Consider the following 27,872-nt stretch of genomic DNA (forward strand, 5'->3'; position numbering starts at 1 on the left):
AAAAAATTAACATGAACTTAAATTCAGTTTCTCCAAAGTGAAGGAAATTAAATATTCACAAATAACATTTTGAAAAGTAGAGTAGAGCTGAAATTTTGGAAGATCACAAACATGGTAATGCCTAAATTTGCTGTAATTCCTTTCTTCACTAAAATCTGTTAAGAATTATCTCCACAAAATATACTCTAATATACAGTGGAGTATGCATAACAGGACAGTCTCATGGTCACTTTTTTTTTCAAGCTAAATCAGAAACCAATGAAGTACTTGACTCCTCACGATGCACTGAAAATCAAGCCAGAGCACTTCATATTTCTCCCCAGATATACCACACCATCTTCACTGCTTATATTCACCAACTCTACGTCTGTCTATCAACAGTTTGCTCTTTGGTGTAGTCTAGAAACCGACAGATAATCAAGCAAGTGTAAAAAGTACATTACATAATACATATGTACAATAAGGGATTTTGGAAAGTAGTTAAGTCAACCTGCAAACCCGCGTTAATACAATAAGAATATATTCAACTCCTGCTTCACAGAGGGGCTCTTCTACACACCTGCTGGCTGGGGAACCTGCTGCTCCCACCTCCCCGCCACCTGCCATAGAATCTCCTGTCTTGTGGTGGTTGCTTTTTTCATTATAGTCATTTCCTACTGCTCTCAGAGGATTCCTTCCAATATCCCAGCCATCTAAAACCATAGATAGTTCCAGAACATACATACTGTTTTTCTTGCACATTCATACCTATAATAAAGGATCGATAAAAGTTTAGAAGCAAGTCGATAATAAAAGTTATTTAAAACCTATCGTTTATGTCTTAGTCAGGGTTGCTATTGCTGTGATGAAACACCATGACTAAAAGCAAGTTAGGGAGGACGGGGTTTATTCAGCTTACACCTCCACATCACTGTTCATCATGGAAGGAAGGTCAGAACAGGAACTCAAACAGGGTAGGAACCTGGAGGCGGGAACCGATGCAGAGACCATGGAGAGGCACCATACATAGAATCCAGGACTCAGGGGTGGCCCCGCCCACAATGGGGTGGACCTTCCCCCATCAATCACTAAGAAAATACTCTACAGGTGTGCCCACAGGCCTATTCTCCCTCTTTGTTTTTTCAAAATAGGGTTTGTCTGTAGTCCCAGCTGTCCTGGAATTAGCTCTGCAAAGCAGGCTGGCCTCAAACTCAGTGATCCACCTGCCTCTGCCTCCCAATGCAGGGATTAAAGGAATATGTCACCATCTGGCCCTATAGCCCAACTTATGGAGGCATTTTCTCGATCTAGGCTCCCTCCTCTCCAGGTACTAAAACTAGCCAGCACAATCCACTTCTGATGCTTTCCACTTACTATCTTCTGAACTCAGTAAACAGGGTAACAAAGCACAGAAAACAAACCTCAGATTCAGGGAAGACCACCGTCTTGAGGCTTCCCCTGACCCCCAGAGTCAAGAATAAGCCCAAGGCTTCTCAAGTGCAGCACGCATTTTATCAATGGCCCTCACACCCAACCCTATGAGAGGTCTATTTTTAATAGTATGTCTTATATCTTCCCATTTCTATTAAAGGTCCCAGCCCCATACAGCAGGCACTTAAAATAGTCAACAAAGGCTGTGTGTGTGTGTATGCAGAGTATGTGATAAAAGCAAGACATTAAAAAAAAAAAAACCCACAGCGAGGTCTCTTGAACATCACCAAACTGGTGGGAAGAAGAACCCACATCAATATGAGACTATCTTCACTATATATTATTTTAGATAGCACAGAAGCAGAGGGAAACAATCATATACTGTTTATTAGAAAATTGAGCTTCTACTTTTTGAAATTTTAATTCCAGGAGTCGATACTGTGGCTCAACGGTAGAACGGTTTGTCTAGCACAGGTCGGGCCCTAGGTTGCATTCCCAGTAGTATTAATTAATTAATTGCTAATTAACTAAAACAAACTTAAATGCATTTATTTGCAAAAATCTCCCATAAGTCTTACACACAGCAATGAGAGTCTATACCATGAGCACATGCATGTTTCCTCCTGGAGCTATCAGCTCTTTCTAGTCTGCCATAGTTAGCTCATCGTAACGCGTACATTTGCCGACTTCCAACTGTATGAAAGCTTCAGACCCTCTTGATACTTTAACCCTAAATGCATCTGGATCTCCTAAGAGGAAGAAATGTCTATAGAATCACAATACTTGTTATCACATTTAAACACAGGAGCATCATAATTCATAAGCAAAAATCTTCCAAATATTTCAAGAATGCCCTTTATTACATTCCCTCCAAACCATGATCCAGATAAGGGACATACATCATGTGTGGCTAATCTCCATTAATCCAGACACACTGATCTTTAGAAGCAGTCTTTACTCATATTTGGGTACCAAGCCAATTTCCTAACTCCATAATCCTGAAATATGCCCTTACTAATAAGCTGTCTGAATACAAATCCTTAGGACACTGTAGGCTGAGCTGTGGCCTGTGGTTGAATCAGACCATCAGGAAGTATGGTTCACTTCACTGGCAAACAATCTGGAATGTACTCAGACACTTTAAAGTCCAAGGACTAAAAAGCAATGTCCTAATTCCATCTTCCTAAGAAATCAGAGATTTTATCTTCAAGGGCCAATAAACAGCAGAAGAAAGAAACTGAGAATAGAATTCAGATGCTCATGGTTAGGGGCAGCAAAACTCAGCCTTCTGTGGAGCATAGACAACCCAGGAGTCAAGGAGACAGTAGTTTCACCTGCCAACACAGGCCTCCTCCTTCCCCACGGAAGGTCACTGTGCTACCAATGACTGCATCCCACCCCCAAACCCCGAAAGAGTACAGGTGGGAAAGAATCTACTAAGGTTAGTTACTTCTGTTATCTAATGAAGCATTTACTGTCTGACAAACAAGTCCCAACTCAATTATTCCCCAAAAAAGCACGAAGAACCTTTCTTTGCAAGCTCTCACTTTTGAAACTAGACAGTGTACGAGTCACAAAAACAATGTTTTACAAATCTATTCCTATATGATGTTTTCTAGCTCCACCCATTTGCCTGCAAATTTCAAGATGTCATTTTTTTCTGCTGTGTAGTACTCCATTGTGTAAATGTACCACATTTTCCTTATCCATTCTTCAATCAAGGGCATTTAGGTTGTTTTCAGGTTCTGGCTATGACAAACAATGCTGCTATGAACACTGAGTGAGGCAACCCATACCCAGAAAGACAAATATCATATGTACTCATCATAAGTGGTTTTTGAACATAAAGCAAAAAAAAAAACCAAACAAAAAACAAACAAACAAACAAACAAAACCAGCCTACAATTCACAATCCCCGAGAACCTAGACAACAATGAGGACTCTAAGAGAGACATACATGGATCTAATCTATGTGGGAAGTAGAAAAAGACAGGATCGCCTGAATAAATTCGGAGCATGGACACCAAGGGAGAGGGTTGAAGGGGATGGGGAGAAAAAGGGAGGGGAGCAGAGAAAATGTAAAAAAAAATTATAAATCATTTTTCCATACAGAAAAAAATCTATTTCTTGTCAGGCAATGGTGGTGCACGCCTTTAATCCCAGCACTTGGGGGGCAGAGATTGGCAGATCTCTGTGAGTTCGAGGTCAGCCTGGTCTACAAGAGGTAGTTCCAGGACAGGCCCCAAAGCTACAGAGAAACCCTGTCTTGAGAAACCGATTTAAAAAAAAAAATCTATTTCTACCATTTTAAATGGGTTTGTTTTGCTAAGGTTGTGGTTTTGTTTGAGACAGAGTCTCACTATGTAGGTGTGGCTGGCCTAGAACGCATCATAGACCAAGCTGGTCTTGAACTTATTTATCCACCCGCCTCCTCCCCAGTGCTAGAATTAAAGGTGTGTGCTACCATGCCAGTTGGGTTTAGTATGAGTGACATATACTTCATCACAATAATTATACAAAATTCAGTACATTTTAAAAATAACATCTTATTGTTTGAAAACTTTATACCTGTACACAATGTTTCTTTATAATGTCTACTCCTCCCTTCCCTGCTCCAGGTTACTCCAGGATCCCAACGTCATGTCCTCTTTTAAACTTTTTATTGTTTTTAAAAATAGAACCAATAGCTAATAATTATCCCCTCCCACTGATATTGTTTTAGGAGTTGAGAAGAACACTGGATATTCTCAAAGTTACCATTTTTCTTTCATAAGTTGATTCAAATGACATTCTATGGTAACAAACGGAGGCTCAGATATCTGAGCCATATGTTTTAAAAATGTTCAAAAAAGTGTAGGTGGACTGGGAGAGAAATTTTATTCAGCACATCTACTCCAGGCAATGTAATATTTATTATTTAATTTATTCCTCATAACATATTAAAGTTGGGAGAGACACCAGATGGCTTGATGGGAAATTACAGAGATGTTTTCTGAAAGTCACATGTTATCTCTGCTTCGCTTTGCAGCTTAGAAAACCAAAGCTCAGTGACCTGAGAAACTTCAGCGTGGACAGGCTGTGTGGGAAGGCAGGACTGGAACTCAGGCTCCACTGACTTCAGAGCCCGTGCTCTTAGCCATAAAGCAGATTCATCAGAAGCACGTTTGGAAAATTACCTTTGCATTCCCTGCCCCCTCGCATGCAGAACCTGAAAACTACCACAACCAGACCCTGGATGGAGTACGTGCCTGTTTGCCTGTGAGCAGCATCGTAGCGTGGGCTTCAGGTAAACCTAATCCTTTCCGAATGGTGTTTGATCAAAGGGTTATCCCTTTTCTAAGGTAGGACAAGCAGCGGCATGGAAGGGACCAATCCCAGTGACGATACCAGTTGTTTGGGTGTCAACTTGATTTAAGCTAGAGTCATCAGAGAGGAAGAAGCCTCAGTAGAGGAGATGCCTTGATGAGATCCAGCTTTAAGGCATTTTCTCAATTGGTGATCATCACTGGGGAGGGCCCAGGTCATGGTGGGCAGTGCCATCCCTGGGCTGGTGTCCTGAGTTTTATAAGCAAACAAGCTGAGCAAGCCTTGTGAAGCAAGGCAGTAAGCAGCTCCCCTCTGCGACCTCTGTATCAGCTTCTGCCTCCAGATTCCGAAACTGCTTGAGTTCCTGTCCTGACTTCCTTCTGTGATGGATTATAGTGTGGAAGTGTAAGCCAAATAAACTCTTTCCTCCCCAAGTTGCCTTTTGGTCAGGTGTTTCACATCAATAGAAACCCTAACCAAGAATAACTGGTCCCAGGAGCAGGGTATTGCTGTGACAGACATGACTATGTTTCAGGGAGGACTGTGGAAGGACTTTGGGACTTTGGGTCAGAAGAGCTATTGAGTGTTAAGAGGTCTTTGTGTTCTGTGGGAACTTGGGAGAAGAATGTTGAGAGCAGTACAGAGGATGGAGCTCTGGTTTGTGAAGTTTCAGAGGGAAGCTTGAAGATTCTTTTGGGGCCATTTGTTATTTTGAATTAACAATTTTTAGTTCTGGTTAGCTGGGGATTAAGAATCAGCTGTGATTAACAAGATATCAGGACTACCAAAATGAAGCCGTGCTTTGCTGGGGTACTTGATGCTGGTCAGCTGGTGCTAATTAGCAGTGATCAAGAAGAAACCAGTAATTCTGAAGTGAAATCTGGGAAGCATTTCCTGAGACCACAAACTCAACTGCGGTGCTGGAAAACACCTTTAAACTATGACACTGTGTCCAGTAAACATGGAGAACGTAGCACCATCTGGCTGCCATTCAGAGCTTTACGGTATTAACTGTTATGACTTTCTTTAGCCAGATCTTACACTTAAAATCTGAGACTCTCAAGAGAGAAACTCAGAATATAATGCTTTAAATACTTTCAGATGAACTTCCGGTTTGCAGAATAACACAAGTATGGCAGAAGAAACTATAAAAACTAAAATGTGTAACATCTGATCAGTAATCCAATTTGTAGTCACCCTGGTGACATTTACAAATATTAATTGTTTACTTCTAGACTTTGAGAAATGGTAGGCTTTGATAAAGGCTCTAACTATATAGGTTCAAAGCAGTTAAGTAGTTTCTTCCAGTTTCCTAGGCTCTGCATGGACCTTCTAGCTGATCATAAATACACACACATACACACACGTGTGCATGCATACACGTACACACGCACACATACACACACACACCAGCCTTAGGACATCACATGGATGTTCTCTCTGTGGTTCTTAGTAGTCACAGAGTCTAATTTCTTGGAATATGAGAAAGAAAATTGTAAAAAAAAAAAAAGAATATGAAAGAGAATTATACCCCATCACACTGACACTACAGATGAACTTTTCATTGACATGCCACATAGCCCCATCTCTCCAATCCTACTGCTTCACAGATATTAACTTAAAGTTAGGCATCTGAAGTCTGCTTTAATAGACTCCCCCTAGTCCAAGTGTGCAAGAGCAGAGCCTTATTGTCAACACTTCCTCTCAGTCTGTGCTAAAGACCACAGTAAGAGGCTACTGATGTTATCAACGCAACACGAGGCCTTCAACTACATGGAGCTCAGCCATGAAGTCCTCAGGCTGCACAATACTGGCTCCCTACAAACAGTAGGACAAACAGCAACATAAAGATTTCCACACTCAGGGGCTGGAGAGATGGCTCAGTCAGTAAAAGGCAGGCATCACAAAGCATGAGAACCTGAGTTCAGATCTGCCAGCACCCAAATAAAAAGAATTCCTATAATCTCAGCTCTAGGAAAGCAAACAGATACATCAGGGTCTGTCTACCAGCCAGTATAGCCACAGCAGCAAGTTCCAGATTCAGTGGGATACCTGGTCTCAAAAAATAAGAGGGAGAATCATTAATGAAGCCAACAGCCATTGACCTCTAAGCGAATGCATGTGCATGCGTGTGTGTGCGCGCTGTGCACACACAAATACACAAAAAGGTCTCCACATCTCAGTGTGATTATGAGGTGGGATCATCATGGTAGTCTTCCTGAAGTCAGAAATCTATAAAGCTGAGACATAACTAGAAGAGGGTCAATTTTAGATGTAAATTTAGACCAAACTGATAAGGATGAAGTTAGATCTAAGAAACACCTGCCAACAATGTGTTGACGGTATGACACAACCTACCTCCGTTGGTCCTATTTGGTTGCTGATCTGGAGTTTGGGCTTGAGGTGAATAATACTGTGGCTGCTGGAAATTATTTGAAGGAAAATACTGGGAACTGGGGCTCCTCCTACAATCACGGATGCTGGAAAAAGTCTGTGAGTGGGGAATTCCTCTTTGGAAAGGCGAACACCTCGGAAGGCGAGGCTGAGGTGGTGGCAAATGATCAAATTCTTCCTCATCCTCCAAGCTGTACCGGTCGTATTCTTGATCGCTACATGTCCCTTTTTTTCCTGAACTCAGTGACACACTGGAGCTGTGTCTGGACACGGACGCTGATGTGGAAGCATAGTCTTGCCTGAGACCTGGTTGAAACAAACAATTCATGTTTTTATTTTAAAAAATGACAATAATTGCTCAAACAAGTGTTCACCATAATTTGTTTCAAGTTATTAAATCTCCCCCTTCAACACAAACAAAAACATACATTTATCTACCAAACACATATCTAACGTTAGATCAGTCAACAGTGAAAAAAATATATATATTCCCCCCTCCAGTGAAGGGCAGACCTACCTGCCATGACTGCAGACATCACTACCTCTAGGAGGAAAGAGCCACTTGTTGGTCCCCTGCTCAGCCCCCATCACACAGAAACTATATTAATTAAATCACTGGCCCATTAGCTCTAGCTTCTTATTGGCTAAATCTTACATATTAATTTAAACCATATCCACTAATCTGTGTATCGTCACGTGACTGTGGCTTACCTGGTAAAGTTTCGGCGTCTGTCTCTAGTGAGAGCTACATGGCTTCTCCCTGACTCCACCCTTCTTTCTCCCAGCATTCAACCTAGCTTTCCCTGCCTACCTAAGTTCTGCCTTGCTATAGGTCCAAAGCAGTTTCTTTATTAATCAATGGTACAGAGGAAAATCCCACATCAGCTACCCACACAAGTCTCCAAATTATCCCCTTTAAAGTTTGGAAATAGTTAGAAAAATAGAATTAGGAAGAAATCTTCACTATAATTATAGTTCCCTGTGATTAGAACAATTACAAAGAAACTAATCCCTGACAGAGTAAGGAACTTGCGCCCTCTAGAACCTAGGGTGCAAACATTGCCTGGCAAGGCCACCCACTCCTGTATTCTTTTGTTACTAGCTAGTATTTCCTTCAAAGTTTGGTCACATTTTAATGTTTCAGTGGTCTTAGGTCATCTTCAAAATGACTTAAAAAAAATCTGCAACTTTTTCAGTATTTAACATTGTCTATCTCTTTGGGATTACTTAATAGCTGACTGAAACTGACATCCAATCATTTTCCACGCTTAGACTGAGCACTTAAATTTACTATTAATGATACAAAATAATCACCTTGATCTTCAACATATATCTTGGTAAAGCCTCCGTAAATATCACCTAGTTTTTCATAGTACTCTTGACTAATTGTAAAAGTAAGAAATGTGTATGTTTAACTATTTCCACTATATTGGCCTGAAAAGACAATCTGAAAACAAGCTGTGCCCGTTTCTGTGATGTATATCTTGTCGTGCCCTTGACATATAGTACCAGTGCTTCTGGAGTACTTCGCACTGACACTTAATAAAGTGCTCCATTTCTAGAAGCCCCTCGGTTATTTACCGTGGAGCACACTAAGGCATTTTAATTGAACTTTTTAAAGATCACTACAGAGCCCCACAAAGTTCCAGGAAATAATACTAGAACTTCACCAAGCTCCCAACAGTTTTTGCAAATTTATGGACTAACATAATAACGTATTAACAGTGATATAATCTACTCATTTTATTCAGTTTTTCATTTCCTTATATATGTACAGGTTAATATTAAATTATTTATAAATTTACTAGCTACACGCTTTTATGCCATTCAAAATGTATACAGAACAGAACAGTTCCATACCATGGAAATCCTTTGTGTTACCCTTTAGAAGCACATCTGCCGCCCTCTCCTTTCCAAGACCCCAGCCCCACCCCCATCCACCAACGTACTGCATTTCTAAAGTTCTATCATTTCAAAATGGTATACACACGGCATCACACTGCATATCATCTCTTGTGTATCTTGCCTTCACTTTTACGATTCCCTAGAGCCCACCCGAGATGTCTTCTCTACAGTTTGCTCCTGGCTGTGGATGAGTACTATTCCGTGGTATGGACAGACCACCCTTATTTAACCACTCATTGCTGAAGGGCATCTAAACACAGTCTGGTTAGAGACTGGTGGAATGAAGAAGTGTCTTCCCTAGGCTCAGGCATTTGGATACTCGGTCACCATTGGAGGCTCTGTCTGGGGACATTTAGGAGCTGTGAACCCTGCTGGAGAGGAAGCCTTGAGAGTTCATAACCGTGTCCCAATCCAGTTCACTCTCTGCTTCCAGTTTGTTGCCGAAGATGTGATCTCCCAGCTTCTTTCTCCTGCCACCATGCCTGCTGCTTGCTGCCATGCCTCCATCAAACCATGATGGGCTCTCAACCCTCTAGAACTATTGGCAAAGTAAATTCTCTTTTCCTTAAGTTGCCTGTGGTTATGTTGTTTGACCACAACAAGAGAAAAGTAACTGACAGAGACTATTGCAAACACAGATGCTGAGAATGTGTGTGTGTATAGATTTTTATGTGAACACATACTTCTACTGCTCTGAGAGAAATGTTCAAGAATGCCCATGGTCTCCAAGAATCAGTGCGACCCTGAGAGTATGCTGAGCGCCTACAATATTCTTCAGCCCTTGGACATGGAACTCTTCCAGCCACAGAGGAAGGTGACACAGAACACAGAATCCAGTTGAGTGCCTGACTCCACCCATCACTGATAGTCTCAGTGGAAACCTCATGCCCCTTGATTAGAAAGAACATACTCTCTTCTTGCAGGCGAGCCATGATCTGAACATCAGTGAGGTCCTGTAACTTATATCCCATGGATATAGAATCATCTTCCAGCTCTGAAGTACTCAGCTCACTGTCAATGGACGACTGGGGACTGAGAGGGGAGCCCCTGGAGGGGTAACCTAAAACACAAAGGAAATGTGTTATTATTTAGGAAAATGGTAAGCATGCATGTGCTATAATTCATATACAAGTGGCACTTTTGTTTACATGATATCACAAAAATACTGACATGTTGCCATTTGACAAACAATAAATACATCTTACATATTCATAATTCCTAAGTATGAAGTAATTTACTGTTTTCTCTTTTAAAATACAACTTATAGAAAGAAAACATAATCATCCTGTACTGTCTACTAAAAAATTAATGCCCAAATCTAAGGGTGTGGCGTTTGAGTATACATACATGCATACATATGTATATAAATATATACACACAATGCACACTTTTAACTGATAATCAAATGAATATGTCTCTGGCAACAGCTGATTATATATTTCACGATTAAATTTAACACTAGTCCATTTTTAGTGGGCAGACACAGTAGTGTCATTTATGGAAAAGGTCACGCATAAAAGACACATTTATGTAAAAACATACACACGTCATAATTTAGAGCAGTAAGTAATCACGGGCATCTTGCTGAGACCCAGTAAAAAGTAATCCATAGGTTAAGATAAATGAAGCAAGCAAGAGCAAGCCAGATGAAAGAGCGTTGTGGGTCAGATTCGCACCAGTGCTGAGACAAGAAAGGCAACCGTGAGACCAATCTTGTGAAAATCCAATATAACCATTCCTTCTCCTGAAGCCAGGATTTAAAATGCTAACAGAAAAGACAGACTGTTTAGAAAATGACATAAAGTCACGTGACTTTAAAATCCGTACAAAACTACCTAAACTGTGTTCACAACCCATCCATGCTGGGCATTTGCTAAAGAGGGCAGATGGCCTACCAAGCATGGCTGAGACCAAGCAGTAGGCGAGCACACGGATGTATGTGCTCGCTTCCCAGAGTAAGCGTGTGGCATCGCCTCGATGACACCAGGTCACTCTCGGGATCCCCAAGGCAGATGCTGTGAGTCGCATTTCGTGACTTAAGTAGCAAAGCAAGCAGCTGGTCAGGAAGTTGAAATATTACCTGTTCTTTCGGGTGTTAGTATTGCTTTGTTGGAGGTTTTAGAGGAGCTGGGAGTGCTAATGCCATTGCTATAAGGGCTGAGTCTCGCAACAGGACTATAGGGGAAAGCCAGGGAGGCAGGTGAGGAGAAGAGGCTCCGCCATCGGCTCGCTGTCACAGAAGCAAACACACAGAGGTTAGTTCCACACAGGCAGGTGCTGGTCCATCAGAGGGACAAAAGGACATTGTTTTAAGGAAGGAAAACAAAGCAACTTTTCATATTTTAACCAACTTCCATTTATCCAAGGGAAAATGTGAAAAATCGGGCCATTTCTGAGTAAGGCCCCATTCACAGAACCACTGAGAAACAGCAAATCTGTCTCAGTCCGATGAAAGTCAATATGAGTGTATAAAAGGGAAAACTCAAACTTATACATCAGAAAAAATTTCCATTTCCCAATAAAAATTAAGTGTTTTTTGATCAAAAACAATACCAAAAGGTCAAAGCAAGAATAAAAACTTGAAGTTTCTAGAAGTTTGAGGACTTGTTCTTAATATTGACCATTTAGAGCCCTAAACAATTGCTTTGTTCACTTCAATGCAGTTAATTTAAGAACACACTGATAAAAGAATTTTATATAAATGTGTCTGGAGAGACGGCTCAGCAATTAAGAGCACTTGCTGCTCTGGTAGAGACCCTGTGTTTCCAGTGCCCCCACGGTGGCTCACTGTCATTCTTAACGCCAAGTCTGAAGAGTTTCTGACCTCTGTGAGCACCAGGCATGCTCGTGACACACACAGACACATGCAGAAAAACACTCACACAAATTTGATAAATCTATTTTTTAATTTTATATATAAAATTGTATTTGGATTGCAAAACAAACTCATAAGGCCTGCTGTGTTCCAATGCCCTTGCGTTTCAGATGAGCTTTGGTGAAGGGGTCCACACGCCATAGAAATTTGTCCCCACCAACACATCATGACAGCAAACTTAGATGGCAGTGGCCGAGATGACCCGTGATGGCCTTTCTTTTATAAGACTCTACAGACTTTCTGCAAAGAACAAACAGTGTGCATGCAATTTTTTTTTTTTTTTTTTTTGGTTTTTTTTTCGAGACAGGGTTTCTCTGTGGCTTTGGAGCCTGTCCTGGAACTAGCTCCGTAGACCAGGCTGGTCTCGAACTCACAGAGATCCGCCTGCTTCGGCCTCCCAAGTGCTGGGATTAAAGGCGTGCGCCACCATCGCCCGGCCTGCATGCAATTTTTAAAGGAAGACTATCATTGCCTTATTGATATTTTGATGTGAAATTGAAAAGCTGTAAAGGAATTGTGCCAACCATCAACACACCGTTGAATTCTTCGGTTATTACACACAGCATCCTAACTGGTTTCTTTCCCTCAAAATTACCTCCTCCTTGTTAATTTTAAGCTCATGAAAAAGAAGACCCCACATGATAAAACCCTGGTTGAGCCACAAACATTTCCAGAGTCATCGCCACGGCAGGCAAGCCACTACAATGGTCAGAGTTTACTTTCCCAGAGGCGATTGATTATTCAGACCCAGAAAGAAGGGAGAAACAGAGTCAGCCTAAACATTTGACAACTTTGAAGGGCATTCCCGGGGCCTTTCTAAGGTGGGCGCTAATGAGCACCCACCCAAGGCTGAAAATTGCTCAATGCGGCCAGCGGATGGGGAGAAATGGTGGATGTGGAGAGTCACGCAAACGCTGAGCTGTAACACCAGGATTCTGCAGGGCCTTGAAAATCCCACCAAAGTCATTTTAAAAAGCACACTGCTTCCTCTTCCTTCAGTCCAGAGTCTTTGGATGTGACTTCAACTATATAAATGTGGCTTTATTTTCTACATAGGTAAAAAAAAAAAAAAAAAAAAGGCAACAAAGCAACTATATTTACAATAACATTCAGAATCCTCAGGTTGCCTAGGAGACAGTACCATGAGATCTGGTCCTAACTGACATGGGTCCTTCATGCCCCTAGTCAACCTGCGTGTCTGTGCTTCAGCAATTCTCGCTCTGTGTCAGAATGGACAGGGACCCTAGGAACCTTGGCTCTGACTTGACCCCAGATATATTGCAGAACTGCAGAGAATACGCAGCACACACACACAGGTAGCTGGCCTTACAATCTCCAGTCTCTATTACTGGGTATCTGCCGTTACAAATTCTACACTGAAAAGGCAAAGTCAATAGTTCTTTGTGACGGCTAACTTTCTTAACAGACAATGGTATTTTATAGGAGTTTGATTCCTCGCCAGGCAAACTACAATGACTTCGTGTTCTCACCCACAGATGCAGGGGACAACAGATCACAAGTAAACAACGTTCGTAATTCTGCACAATAACTACAGTGACCCAGCCTCCCCACACAATGGCACAGTTATTGTGGCTATAACAGCAAGACCCCAGCTAAGAACACAAATAGCATCTATTGCAAGAAAGAGCATTCTGGATTGTTCTTCAGCAAGCAATTGGCATTTAGGGAGAGGGAGTAGAATTATTGTAGACAGAATTTCTCCAAACAATGTTGCTCTATTAGTGCCCAAGGCTGTGATGGGGAGGGGAGGGAAAGGGAGCAAGGGGCAGGCGGAAGGGAGGCTTCCTCCTAGCTCCTCTCTGTGGAGCTGAAGAGCTGCAACAGAGACTTTTACATGTAACTAACAAACAGGGCATTTAAAAGGGGCAGTTTATGTCTTCATTCAATTAATTTTTCTTATTTTTTTAACTTTGGGATTTCTTTTGTCTGTTCTTTCTCATACAGCACACACTGGCCTCAAACTTACTACGTAGCTGAGGCTGGCTTTGACTCCTGAGATCCTGCTTCTATGGGTAACGTGCTGGGATTACAGACGGATGCCATTACACCCAGCTAGCAGAGCTGACTGTCTTAGTATGAAGATGTTAACTTGTCGGATACTCAAAGATGGCCAAAATGACCCTAAGAGGAGGAAGACAATCTTACCAGGGCAGAGAATGGATGACAAACTCCACTACAATTTTCCTTTACCACTACTGTGAGGAAAGGTTTATCTGTGAGAAAAAAAATGGAGATGCTATGGGCTGTGCTTTTCATTCAATTTAAACTCTTTGGAGAAAAAGTCAGATGTACTTAGTCATTGGCTTATTTATTTTCTGTGCATCACGAGAGTTTTTAAACTTAAAAAATGGATATTTACGAAATTATTTTTCTACCTTATTGTACATAACTACAAAAAAAATTCCTAGGTGAGTCTTCCAGAGATGACAGAAAGACAATCACAGGAGGATGGTGGACAATGGTCACTTTCAGAAAGAACTTACAGGTTTTGCCTCCCACCCCCAAAGAATTATTGTGTGGGTGAGAAAGAAGTTTCCAGAAACATGGATAGTCCTACCTTCCTTCAATCAGCTTTGCCTAAACATACAAAAATACAGGGACGATTCAGATTTTATTGCATACAAGTCTGTGCACATTGTCAAAATCAAACTGAAGAATCAATGTAACCTAATTCACATGAAAGAAAAACATGATCTAATTAAAGTCTCTGTGATGATCCTCCAGAGGTCGGCTCTACACAAAGCTGGGACTTCAAAAACCAAGACATACATGGCTAGAGAGACAGTGTGGGGGAAGAGTGCAGGGGGACAGTGCGGGGGCTGCTCTTCCTGAGGACCTGAGCTTGAGGGCCCAGGGGCTCACAACACCCCTATCTCCTGCACCAGCGGATCTGATGTCCTCTTCTGGCCTCCACGGTTTTACAAATGCACACACGGCATATAATCACAGAGCCACCCCACCCACACACATCAATAACAAAGGGAGCAACTAATGCCGTCAAATGCCCTAGACAGCTGTTTTCACGTTTTCTCTCACATGGAGAGAAGCGTCGCTAGAAGCTCCTAAGCCGTTAGGGAATGGAGCAGCTGACGGCACACACTAATAATGTTAAAAATGGGAAACGGACTCATATCTCTTGACTTTAAAACTATCATACCAGTCCTGGTTTAACAGCTACAGTATTTTATGCAGTTCCTTAACGTCTCTGACGACAGAGGTAAGTATAACAAGACATTTCAAGCCAGCAATAGATTCAGTGAGGGGAAAAGCCTGTAGAACACAACAACTATATCACTGAACTTAACCAGAATTAATCTTGTGACTCGCTGTTAACGATTTTTATCTTGTTAATGGTGAGGATCTGTGACTGGGGAAACAAACCTGCAAAAATTAGCAGGGAGTCACTGTCTGGGCTGGCCAGTTAAAAAGAAAGAACAAACTAGTTGGCCGCAAATCACACCAAAGGCTAAGAGGGTTTCCTCAATCTTGAAGTCAACATCTTCCAAAATTCTCACAAGTTCAAAACTTCAGTCCTGTTCAAAGGATTCACACACACACACGCACACACAGACACACACGCGCGCGCGCACACACACACACATACACGCACACGCACACACACACACACACACACACACACACACTGCTGTCCATTACAAGGCATCTGTGTTGTTTAATCAGGTGAAGAAGCCCTGGAGGACAGACCTTTGATCTCTCCAAGGGTGTCTCTCAGTGCTTCACGTTTATTCTGAGCATAGCCGTGATATCTGTCCCTGCCCCCCTCACTGCAGTAACACGCAATGTGCAGACACTGTGCCAACTCTTACCGCAGCAGTATCCTAGGGACCCCTTAAAGAAAGCAGGTGACCTAGCGTCAGTGTGGCTCCAGGTGGGTAGGATTTGTGGTGCAAATACAGGCATTTTAGTAAAAACTCTATCAGCAAATTTTACTAAACTTTACACAGACTCGTTTTCTAAGTACGGAATGACCTTCTATCTTTTAGTTCATGGTCTCTCTTCTCAAATAGCTATACGTATAATCTCTGTCATTTCCTATGGTTTTTGCCTTGTGGTGCTGGCCAACTGTCATGTCAAACTTTGTAGGCAAAGTCCTGTGTGACTCTGAGAGGCAGGAGGGGAGGGAGGGCAGGAGAAGGGAGGGGAGGGAGGGGAGGGAGGAGAGGGAGGGCTGGAGAGAGGGAGGGCGGGAGGGAGGGAGGGAGGGAGGAGGGAAGCCTACATAATGATACAGACCGTAATATTTACAAAACACATTCAGAGCCATTCAGTATTTGCCAAGAGATACAGAAACCAACACAGGTCAGTTCCTAGCGGCTGCTGAATCTCTCATAGACACAGGCTGCAGACTCTCCTGCTCCCCACTCACACTGGGAAGTATGCCCAACCCTATGCTCCCACCTGCTTTGTAAAATTCATTTCTCCCTCACTTGTGTAGGCACTCACTATCACACTAGAAAGGACCAGATGCTACAGACACTGAGAGGAAGAAAATACGGGAGATGTTCACCCTCCCTCCCACTCTAATTCCTAAATAGCAGCTATAACAGAAGAGAAGCAGACAGGCAGGGAATTGGATAGTGCAGTCAGAACAAAGCTCAGACAGGAAGTAGAGGTTCCAACAGAAGACATGGCAGGGGCAAGGCCATGGCAGGGGCGGGGCCATGGCAGGGGTGGGGTCATGGCACATGAATTCACATAGGGCCTGAAAAAGCTTTAAAAAAAAATTGAACATGGAGTTAGATAGTCAGACACAGCTTCTGGGTGACCTCTGTCTTGTGGCATACAGAGACATGGCCCCTTTTAAGACAGTTGAGTACTTGAACAGCCTGCATACTACTGGGTTGGTAAACCAGTTAGAAACATTTGCTGTAGCTTGGACACAGCTGCTTCCCAGAGATGCAATGGTTAGGAGAAGCTGAGCTGGTTAGGCCAAGGAGGGTGGAGCCAGCCACCAGAGTCATGTGCTAATCTAGCTGGGTTGCAGAGGGCCTAGCTGGTCAGAGAAAGCTACAGTCAAGGATGTCTACTGTTTCCATAGCTATTCAATATAGTACTTGAAGTCTTAGCTAGAGCAATAAGAGACTGAAGGAAATCACAGGGATACACAATGGAAAGGAAGATGTCAAAGTATCTTTATTTGCAGATGATATGATAGTACACATAATTGACCTTAACAATTCCACCAGAAAACCCTTACAGCTGATAAACACAGCAAAGTAGCTGGATATTAAGTCACAAAACCCAGTAGGTTTCCTATAAACTAAGGAAAAATGGACTAAGAAAGAAATCAGGACAACAACACTTTCCACAATAGCTTCAAATGATATAAAATATCTTGGGGTATATCTAACCAAGCAAGTGAAACACTTGTATGATAAAAAAACATCACATCACTAAAGAAAGAAACTGAAGAAGCTATCAGAAGATTGTAAGCTCTCCTATGCTCATGGATCAGTAGGATTAACAAAGTAAAAACTGCCGTCCTACCAAAGGCAATCTACAGATTCAGCACAATCCCCATCAAAAATTCTAATACAATTCCTCACAGATCTTGATAGGACAATTCTTAGTTTCAGGTAGGAACACAAAAACCCAGGACAGCTAAAGCAGTCTTGAAAAATAAACTTCTGGGGGTTTCACCATACCTGATTTCAATTGTACTACAGAACCATAGTAGCAAAACACCATACTGTTGGTACAAAAACAGACACGTTGGTCTACTGGACTGGACTGAAGACTCAGACACAAATCCACACACCAATGGACACCTGTTTTGTTTTGTTTTTCTATTATGAGGCCAAAAGTGTACAGTGAACAAAAGAGAGTATCTTCAACAAATGGTATTGGTCAAACTGGATGTCTGCATGTAGAAGAATACAGATGGATTCATACTTACCTCCCTGCACAGAATTTGACTCCAGATAGATCAAAGACCTCAACATAAAACTAGACACACCAAACTCTAAAGAAGAGAAAGTAGGGAACAGTGTTGAACACACTGGCACAGGAAAAGAATTTCTGAACAGAGCACCATTAGAATGGGCTAATTAGCAACAATTAATAAATGGAACCTCATGAAACTGAGAAGCTTCTGCATGGCAAAGGACACCATCATTCAGACAAAGCAGCCACATATAGAAAGGGAAAATAATTTTTACCAACTACACATGTGATAGAGGGCTAATATCCAAAATATATAAAGACCTCAGGAAACTAGATATCAAGAAAACAAATAACCCAACTGTAGTGATGTTTCATTTATATTTTAATAAATAAAGCTTGTCTGAAGTTCAGAGAGCAAAACAGCTGCACTGATCAGCCTTACAGACCAGGCAGTGGTGACACACACCTTTAGTCCCTGTAGTCACACTAGTTTGCCATAGAAACTGGGCAGTAGTGGTGCACGCCTTCAATCCCAGCACTAGAGAGGAATATAAGACGGGAGAAGACGGCTCTCACAGTCTCATCCTGAGATTCCTGGAAGCAGGATGGCCATTTCAGACTGAGGTAGAAGTCAGAGTCAGCAGCTGGATGTTTTGCTTTTCTGACCTTCATGTTGAACCCCAATTTCTGTCTCTGGGTTTTTAATTAATCATGTTACACCCAATTAAAAATGGGCAGAGATCTAAACGGAGATATCTTGACATGGGCTAGTTTCTAGAGTCGAGCAAATTACACCAGTATCCTCAAGCTAGTGTGCTCTTGTTTGGAAACAAGCAAGTCTGTGGGACAGCAATAAGACCATGGTGTACAATATGGAAGTGAGCCATGCATATGGTCATCACACTACCATGCATTTCTTAAACGGAAAGCTCCAGAGAGTTGTAGCAAACATAGTCTACCCTCTGAGGAAAATATTCTAAAAACAAGGTGATGAATAAAGTACCTCTAGGAATTTTTCCCTTTGTCTTTTTAGTGACTTAAACATAGAGCCTTCTTAAAATGAAAGTCATACTTTTTACCTTATCCAGCAATTCTATAGATGTTTTTGGTTTGCTCACAAAGTACCGAGCTGTGTGTGAGCCTCCGGCAGTCAACATGCATTGGCTCAAAACCTACCTAGGGAAATGGTGATGGTTTGAATAAAATTGTCCACCATAGGCTCGTGTATTTGGAGGCTTAGATTTCAGGGAGTGGCACTACTTGAGAAGGATTGGGAATATGACCATGTTGGAGTAGGTCTGGCCTTGTAAGAGGAAGTGTGTCATAGGGGGACTTTGAGGTTTCTAATGGTCAAAGCAGTTTCAGGCGCTCTCTCTCTTCATGCTGACTTCGAATCCAGATGTACAGCTCTCAGCTACTTCTCCATGTCTGCCTGTTTGCTATCAAGCTCCTCACTGTGATGACGATGGACTAAACCTCTGGAACTGTAAACAAGACTAATGAGATGCTTTCTTTTAAGAGTTGCCATGGTCCTGGTGTCTCTTCATAGCAATAAAACAACAACTAAGACAGAAATCAGTTCTCGATACCACGTTCTAATAAAAATAATTTCCTCAAAACAGGGTACCAAAGTGACTGAAACATCTTGACTCAAACAATTTTGTTCATGGTCAGAGTTCTAGAAGGAAAAGGAAGGCAAGGCCAGCCTAATGAGAAGCTGGGCCTCCACTCAAGCCACACAGAGGAGACCAACCACATGGCCGTTATTACCAGTGAGAGCCTCATCTGAGAAAAGACACAAGTGGTATTATTAGCTCTTTTAATACTTGTAGATATTATCATCTCTTTTAATACCTTTTATTATGCCACAAATTGCCAAAACATTTATCCAGATCATAGCATTTTGATCTATACCCAAGGCCACTGGGACAGGAAGTCTTTCATCTCTATACACGATACCCTCCAGTACAGAGACCCTTAGTGATTCTGTTATCTCTCAACAAGCCTTTAGAAATGCTCACAGACATACTCAAATATCTGAACAAGAAAAGAATTTCAAAACCAAGGTGGAGGTTGTGTTTCCTCATTTCACTCTTGGAAACTGACTACACTAAAGGCAAAAACGTAATAAGTGGCTCTAAATAAATCAGCGATTGTGCTGGGCTTTCGGGATTTTCTCCCGGTTGTTTCCTGCCACCACATTAACCACAATCACTATGCCCTGCCAATTAAGCTCACACTGCACATCTGGGTTAGGCCTTTCTCCGTCTGTCCAGACTCCTGGGACATGCTGTCACCCTGACCTGAGCCTCTAGAGCAGCTGCTGAAGACCCCGTGGAGTCTCACATCCCTTCTCGCAGGTCACATCTTCAGGAAGCCATCCCTGGCAATCCCTGAGGCTCAGGTCTTCTACTAGCCTCGCTGTGCTGGCTTTGTAAAAATCAAGTTTAATTCCATTCATCTTATTGACCAGTATTTGGGAAGAGGTCACAGGCCACAGTGCACATGTGGAGATCAGGAAGAAAACATACAGGAACTGGCTCTTTCTTCCCACCACTTGAATCCAGGGACTGAACTCAAGTCTTCAGGCACCTTTGCCACCTGCGCCATCTCAGTGGCCCCATTCATAATGCTTTGAGGAAGAAGAGATAGAACAAGAGCCATTGTTATCTACCTGCATCATCTGTCCCTTGAATAAGTTTGGCAAGTTCAAAGGCCAGGCACTGAGCTTCTCTGGCAGTCAGCCCACAGCACCATGCCTGCAGCTAGTAGCACCAATCAAGCTCTAGCATTTCCTAAAGGAAGAACCTAGAAACTCTTAAGCGTAACCGCACATTCCAGAAGCCCCAGGAATAGGGTAAGACTATCTACCACAGCTAACTTCATCCATATGTAATCAAATATAACCATCATAGTAGCATTAAAGTAGGGAAAAATATGTGGGGGACTTGGACACAGAAACCACATGCAGCACAAGCTTAGTACACACCAGGTGTAGGTTCAACCCCTAATACACACACACGCGCACACACATACACACATGCACACATGCACATGCAAACATACACACATACACACGCACACACACACAAATGCACACATATACACACACGCCCATACACATGCACACACACTGCTTTGGTGAAACTATTGATTTTATTTTTCTTTATGAGTAATAAAATAGAAGCTCAATAATAATTTCACTGCAATAACTACTTTGCACTACCATAAGTTTCTTGTTAATAAATATCTTTCTAACCTTGGTGGAAAGGCAAGACAAAATTAATACCACATAAACACACATATAGTTGCCTAAAAAAAAAAGAAAGTAGGGTTGTCTAAGGATATTTGGCAAGTGTATCCAGGTTGCTGGCTAGAATGGGTTGAAATGGCAGATTGACGAGAGGCCCAGTCCTAGGTAACGTATAACTTACTGTACTAAATCATGGCCCGAGCTGACACGCAAGCATGGAGGCTATTTTGAACATAGCAGCAGAGCAAGCACATGATGGAACCCCACAGCTGGGCCAATGTGTCTTCAATTATCAGCACACAGAAATACGCAAATGCCGGGAGACCCTGCTCTGTACAAAATGCTTCGCATGATTCCAAATTATTTTTTTTTCTACAAGAAAGAATCTTTTTGGGAAGCTTACCTAAAATGAACTCTACTTGCTAAGTTTTAATTTGGTGCTCCAAAAATGACAGAGCACCTCGAGAGCTGAAACACGAGCTGGCAAGGATAACATCTGGGCCATGCGAGGAGACGCGGGACAGGTTCCAGGAGACAGATACTTGATAAGCTCGTAGTGGCTCGGTTCAATCTGTGTGGCTTCTACAAATGAAAAGGCCATCTTCAGATCACTGGGTCACATCAAAGGCTCTGCTTGTCTGAGTAAACTCAGGAATTAACACAGCATCGGAACAACTGAGGAAAGAAGGGAGGTAAGCCTCACACAAAGATGTAAGGAGAAGCCCAACAGAGGCCAGTGTCTCTCTACATTTCTCAGCCTATGACACTAAGGGAAATGAGATATGGTCGCGGCAAAACACAACCAAGGACGATAACTGTGCGTGCGGACTGCACTGTCTGTGAAAACGACACTCACACGCCTCAGATGTGACCTGTCCTGATTCAGCTGGACATCCGAGCACCTTAAGTCAGATAAGCTTTTATTAACTGGACCCAAATTAAGTGAGCCACATACTGGGTGCTTCGAATTACTTAGATAAGCTTTTTGATCATTATTTGGTCAACATCCCAGCCTCGCGACATGGATTTATCAAAACCTCTACATTATCATTATTCCAATTTGGGCTATCAAGTGAGTGGACCCTGACTATCAGAGCTCCTTGTGGTTTTGCAATTTGCATTTAAAAGGGTGGGAGACAGAAAAGCCTTTCCAAAATGGGTTGAATTGTCCTTACTGAAATGCATGGGACCTGAATATTTTTCTTTAATTCATGGAAGATCTTAGTGATAGGAAGGACCCAAGTCTAAATACAAAATTCATTTGTTTCATACACACTTTGTACACAGCAGACTAAAGTTGGTCATATACAGTACTGTGAAGAATTTCATGCCTGAAATAAAATGCATAGTGTGAAATTTTCTACTTGCAACATTTTGTTGGCTTTCAAAAATCTCCCCCCAATTTTAGAGTACTTCATAACCATTTTCAGGTTAGGGATGCTCAGCTTGTACCTATAGTCCTAAGAAGAATCAGAAGAGAAGGGAGAGACTAAGAAGACCTTTGAATTTTCCACTATGTTTAAACAAACTATCCCTCTAAAACCCTTCAGATTAAAAACCCGAACTCAAATAATGATGCTTATGTGTGAAATACACAGACCCCACCCCTCAGAAGGGAATGACACCTCTTCTATGAAGCACAGGCAACCACACAAAGAGGAATCCTGTGTGCTAGCTTCAAGTCCTGACAAATGAAGACCCGCACAGCAGAAACGTCTGTGTGTTCACATCACTTCACAGGTTACAGAGTTAATTCACATCCAGCGCCCCTGAACTCGTTCTACTAGTCCTGTGATGTCTTTCGGTGTTCCTTCCTAGCACGTGAGATGCTGGAAACTCACTAGAAGCGAATAAGGCTGAGGCACGGAGGACACTGAGCCTAATCACGGTAAAAACTCCCCCACCGTACCCACCCATTCAGTAATTAGCGCTCAACGCCTACCACGCAATAGCAGCTACTCTAGTGAGCAAGGAGGCTACAGCAGTGAACGAGACAGATTTAAACCCCGTCCAGCCACACAGCTACCATTTAATGAGCACGGCCATATGACTTGTGGGCTTTTGTCTTGATTAGCAGAATGTCATTGACAACACCAAATGTTCAAAAAAAAAACTGTTTCTTCTGTGCGTCTAAGAAAACTAAATGCATCAAATCAGACAATTAGAAAACCAAGGAGCCAACACTTGAACATGCTAAACGCTGTATTAAGCATTGGTAATCCAAGAGAAAATTGAGGTACAGATCCTTGATCTACTCAGAAAAGACATGGACGTAAGAATGAACAAAACGGAGTTCCTGTGAATGGAGAACAAACATTTCTCGGCCCACCTTCATCCAGGGACACAAGCACCATATTTCTCTGAGACCACAGTGAGATCATGCTCCGAAAAAAAACAAACATCACTCTAGGCTGATATTTTCAATTAACTTTATACTACTAGACTAGAAATTTGAGATACTGGAAAAGGATAGTAATTATTTTACCTTCAACATTATTCCAACAAAATATTTAAGGCAGCGATGATGTCATCACTATCTTCCTAAAACACCTTACAAAATACCCTTCCTCTCTCTCATTTTCTTCAAAAGTCCTAGATTTTTAGTTTATTCTCATAGCTTCAAACCAGAGCCTAGAAATTTTTCATAAACACTCATGCACAGTTTTCCATGCTTTGTGATCTCCAGCCGTAAAGTCAAGGGTGTGTTGTAGGAAGATGCTTAAGTTAGAATCTGAAGGAGCCCAGAGGCAGTAAACCTGAAGAGAATCCTGGAAGAAAGGCAGCCAAATGTGCCTACTGAAACCACGCAGGTGTGCAGCTCAGGCCTGCAGGCTCAGCATGGATGGACAGCTGAAGCAGGAGGCCAGCTCAAGGGCAGCTCGGTTATGGAGTGAATTCCAGGTCAACCCAGGCCACACAGAAAGAACATGTCTCGAGAAGGAAAAATATCAAGTGAGTGGGGACAGACCATGATAAAGCCTCTGGAGACACATCCCTGCGGTGCTTTCCTCCTTACCAGGAGAGCTGCCTGTCACCACAGCTAAGTATAGGACCAAGAAGCCTAGGGCAAAAAAGGTCAAACCGAGGGAAGGAGAAAGGGAGAAAGGCCTGTTGACCAGATATCCTCAGTCACCTCCTGGCCACGCCCTCTCCACACTTTCTCATGAATTAAGTCTTTAAGTTTTAAGTACCTTTCTCTCCAAAAGCAGCAAGGTCAAAAACGAGAGGCCAACTGTCTAAAATGTCTGCTCTCTAAGAAGCAGCCCTTTGTTGGAAGTGCCAGGATAACAGGAAGAAGAAAGTAAGTACAAGCTTCTGTCTGTCTGTTTTGTGACGGACATGATACAACTGACTTTGTAAACCACACAAGTCTCAGATAAAGTGCACAATGACACCTGCCATTTGAAATGAAACCCACACAAAAAGAAAATGGCTGCTTTAGAGCTAACGGAACTTTAAATATGGAGAACACACATGACTCCAGTGTTTGCACTGTGAGGAACATAGAGCCATAAGGCTAATTTTTCATCTCTACTATCACTGACAAAAATAATAATGTCCTTTACTTAGAGACTAGTAATTTTTCAAAAGGAAAGATTAAGTAGAAAACCCTAATTTTCTTACAAAACCATGTCAGGGCAGCAAGGAAAGCTTTAGATCCCAGGCAAGACTGAGAGTGAGGACGCCTGACTAGAGGGTCATAGCACCGCAAAGACAGATCAAGGCGAGGTGGCAGATGGGACTCCAGCACTCTGTATTATGAACCCACAGTGAGGGAAGTCATGAAGAAGCTGGAAGGGTCTGGAATAGTCGGTGCAAGGGACATAGTAGCTTGTAAGTTCCGAACACACAGGAAAACATTCAACCCCCCCAGCTTCCCCTCAGCACAGCCAACTCCTGCTCCCTTCATTTTAACAAACACAGATTTACTATCTGAAAAAGAAAAAACAAAAAAAACACTCCAACAGAAATTCAATAGGTACCAAACACAAACGAGGACACCTTACACAAGCGAAAGGAAGAGGCCACAACGGGGCCAGACACGTGGGAGGTACTTAAACACAAGGCAACAACTTGCAAGATGAGTCATTAAAATGCGTGAGAAAAAAAATATAAAGAAAATCCAGGATGTCATAAAGCATATATAAAACACAGAAATTTTCGACATCCATCTAGAGATTGCATACCCAGCCATCAGGAATACCAAGAACAAACAGAGAAAATGAGAGGGGCAGAGAGCTTATAAAGAACTAAGGCAAGAAGTGTTTGTACAGCTAACGTTTCCAGGCTCAAAGCGACACGGGACAAGCAAAACCACGACATTAATGACTAAGTTCAAAATGCCCCAAACACAGGACAGCATTCTAAAACACCTATGATCTTTTAAGCAGTAGGAACATAAGTAAAAATTGAGAAAGAAGACAGCAATATCGTGCCTCCAACAGCAGTCCCAGAGGTGACATGAACGGAATGAGCCTTTTAAGTCCTCTAGGAGACACCTAACTCAGGACCCCATGCGCAGCCCAGCAGCTGGGTAGGTGAGCAATGCCATCTCCGGTCGCACGAGTTCTCAAACTTCCCTTGTGTCTACTCTCTTGTCCTTCCTCCTTCCAGGGGCAATCCAACAATAGCGGGGGATCTGGAAGAGGGACCTGACATCTGAGGCCACTGAGGAGAGGCCGGGAGAACGTTGGGACTAAAACAGAGAAATAGTACACCATGACAGCCATCAAGGCAACAGAGGCCTGGTGCTAAACAGGACAGAGGGAGCAGCCAGGAGCAAGAAATCAAACCCCTTGGGCTCAGGGTCTACCCTCAGGGTCTGGAAAAAACTAATTACAAAGGCTAAGGAAACTAGCTCAGCATCTTTAGCAGCTGACTAAAAGACAAGGTGGGACACAAAGGATGACGAAATATTGCAACGCCTAGATAGAAGCATTCCTACCATAAAAATAGTCATGCATCCTATAACTGACAAAAAGCCAGATTGGAAAGCTATCCCAAGAAAACAAAAAGAGGGGGGTTGAAAAATTAAATCTCACAAGCCAAAACCAAAAGCCCATGTAAGACACAGAGAGAGGATGTGTGTGTAAGAACAGTTAAGAAGAAAAGGTCATAAATTTGAGAAGCAGTAGGGGAACACAAGAGCTGAGCAGAAAGAGGAAGCCATGGAAATGATGTAACTATAGTATTCATGTATGAAATTCAAAAAAAAACTTAAAATGATAATGTAACTCTACAGTCATCTAACAAATGAATTTTAAATAGCATAAGCAGAAAAACAAACAGTTTCTGTTAAATAATGCATCTGGGAAATCAACTAAACAGGAAAAGTATGAGGCAATTTTTAAAGCTATTTTTTCTGAAACTACTCATATGATTAATATTTTTCAAGATGAAGAGATTTTATAAAGCATATGCTCTTTTTAAAATGACCATCCAATAAACATTTGCATTATTTGTTCTGTTGTTTTGTTTTGTTTTTCAAGATAGGGCTTCTTTATAGCTTTGGAGCCTATTCTGGAACTAGCTCTTGTAGACCAGGCTGGCCTCGAACTCACAGAGTTCTGCCTCCCAAGTGCTGGGATTAAAGGTATGTGCCACAACACCCAGCTTCACTTGTACTTTAATAAATAAAGCTTGCCTGAAGATCAGAGAGTGAAATAGCCCCACTGATCAGTCTTACAAACCAGGCAGTGGTAACACACACCTTTAATCCCAGTAGCCACACTAGTTTGCCATAGAAACCAGGAGGTGCCTGTCTTTAATCCCAGTGGTGCACACCTTTAAACCCAGCCCTAGAGAGCAATATAAGATGGGAGGGGACAGCTCACAGACTCATTCTGAGATTCTTAGAGACAGGATCTCCACTTCGGACTGAGGTAGTGACTACCCATTAAGCTTTTCTGAACTTCAGATTGAACCCCAACTTCTACCTCTGAGTTTTTATTAATCGTGCTTCATTAACTTATATTTGACATAATGCAGAGGTAGGATCCAAGGTGCTGATGCATGCCAGACAGCATGCTACCAGAGGGCTCTATGCTTCCACCCCACCCCAGATCCGCAGCCCAAACTGACAAGTTATCTTACAATGGAATTATAAATCTTTGAAACAAAAACATTTAACTTCACAACAAAAGTTTACAGGTTGATATACAAATTTAGTCAGGTACTGATTTTAGTTTTGAAAACTTAGTTCTCTACCTAAAATGTTTGCTATAAAATTCAAATGAACTCAAGCACAGATAAAAATATATCATTTCATTGTGTGTCCTCATGACTTCACATCTGCCAATAAAGACAAAATTAGATAATCAGACACCTGGTCAAAAATATTAATGAGATTTGTATTAAGTTTACTAAAAGTTTCTTCTCTTTCTCAAAACTCAACCCATCAGCCTAACTTTTGTGGCGGTCACCTGAAGCAGGGACTGTGGTGGGCCACACCCAGCTGCCTTCTGTTTCTGTGATATCAGCTATGAACTGTTTTTACATTTAAGAGGAGGGGGATATCTCATGACAGAAAAGAAAATCTCTTAAAATTCTGATCTGTGTCCATAAATGAAGTGTCATTGGGACAGGGCTCTGGTCACTTAATCTTAAATCTGCCGCTGCTTTCAGGCTGCAGACACCACAGAGTGTGGAGGCTGAAAACTTAAGACAGCTCCTTCATGATCCTCTGCAGAAAAACACTGATTGATCTCCAAGTTAAAATATTATAATTCTTGAATCTCATTTGACTTTGCTTCAAATGATTAAGCCACATTCATACCTCAACATATCCACACAGTAAGATCATAG

The 27,872-nt window shown here is 42.1% G+C and overlaps 1 protein-coding gene across 8 annotated transcripts in view; it reads right to left on the reverse strand.

Moving 5' to 3' along the window:
• Positions 1-27,872, reverse strand: part of LOC130884656 (SLAIN motif-containing protein 1) — a 192,383-nt gene that overhangs the window by 8,168 nt on the left and 156,343 nt on the right. For 3 of the 8 annotated variants that reach the window (XR_009058104.1, XR_009058105.1, XR_009058102.1), the window contains one exon: positions 11,109-11,245. Coding sequence is in view for 4 of the 8 variants with exons in the window: in XM_057785822.1 (XP_057641805.1) it covers positions 7,075-7,416; positions 9,926-10,075; positions 11,096-11,245 (642 nt within the window). In the remaining 4 variants the exon portion in view is untranslated. Of the gene's footprint in view, positions 1-7,074; positions 7,417-9,925; positions 10,076-11,095; positions 11,246-21,471; positions 21,569-27,872 lie in introns of those variants that run through there. The other 5 variants (XM_057785822.1, XM_057785820.1, XM_057785823.1 and 2 more) reach the window with 4 other exon arrangements.

The sequence above is a fragment of the Chionomys nivalis genome, chromosome 12 (genome assembly GCF_950005125.1).
Source record: "Chionomys nivalis chromosome 12, mChiNiv1.1, whole genome shotgun sequence".
NCBI classification, from domain to species: domain Eukaryota; kingdom Metazoa; phylum Chordata; class Mammalia; order Rodentia; family Cricetidae; genus Chionomys; species Chionomys nivalis.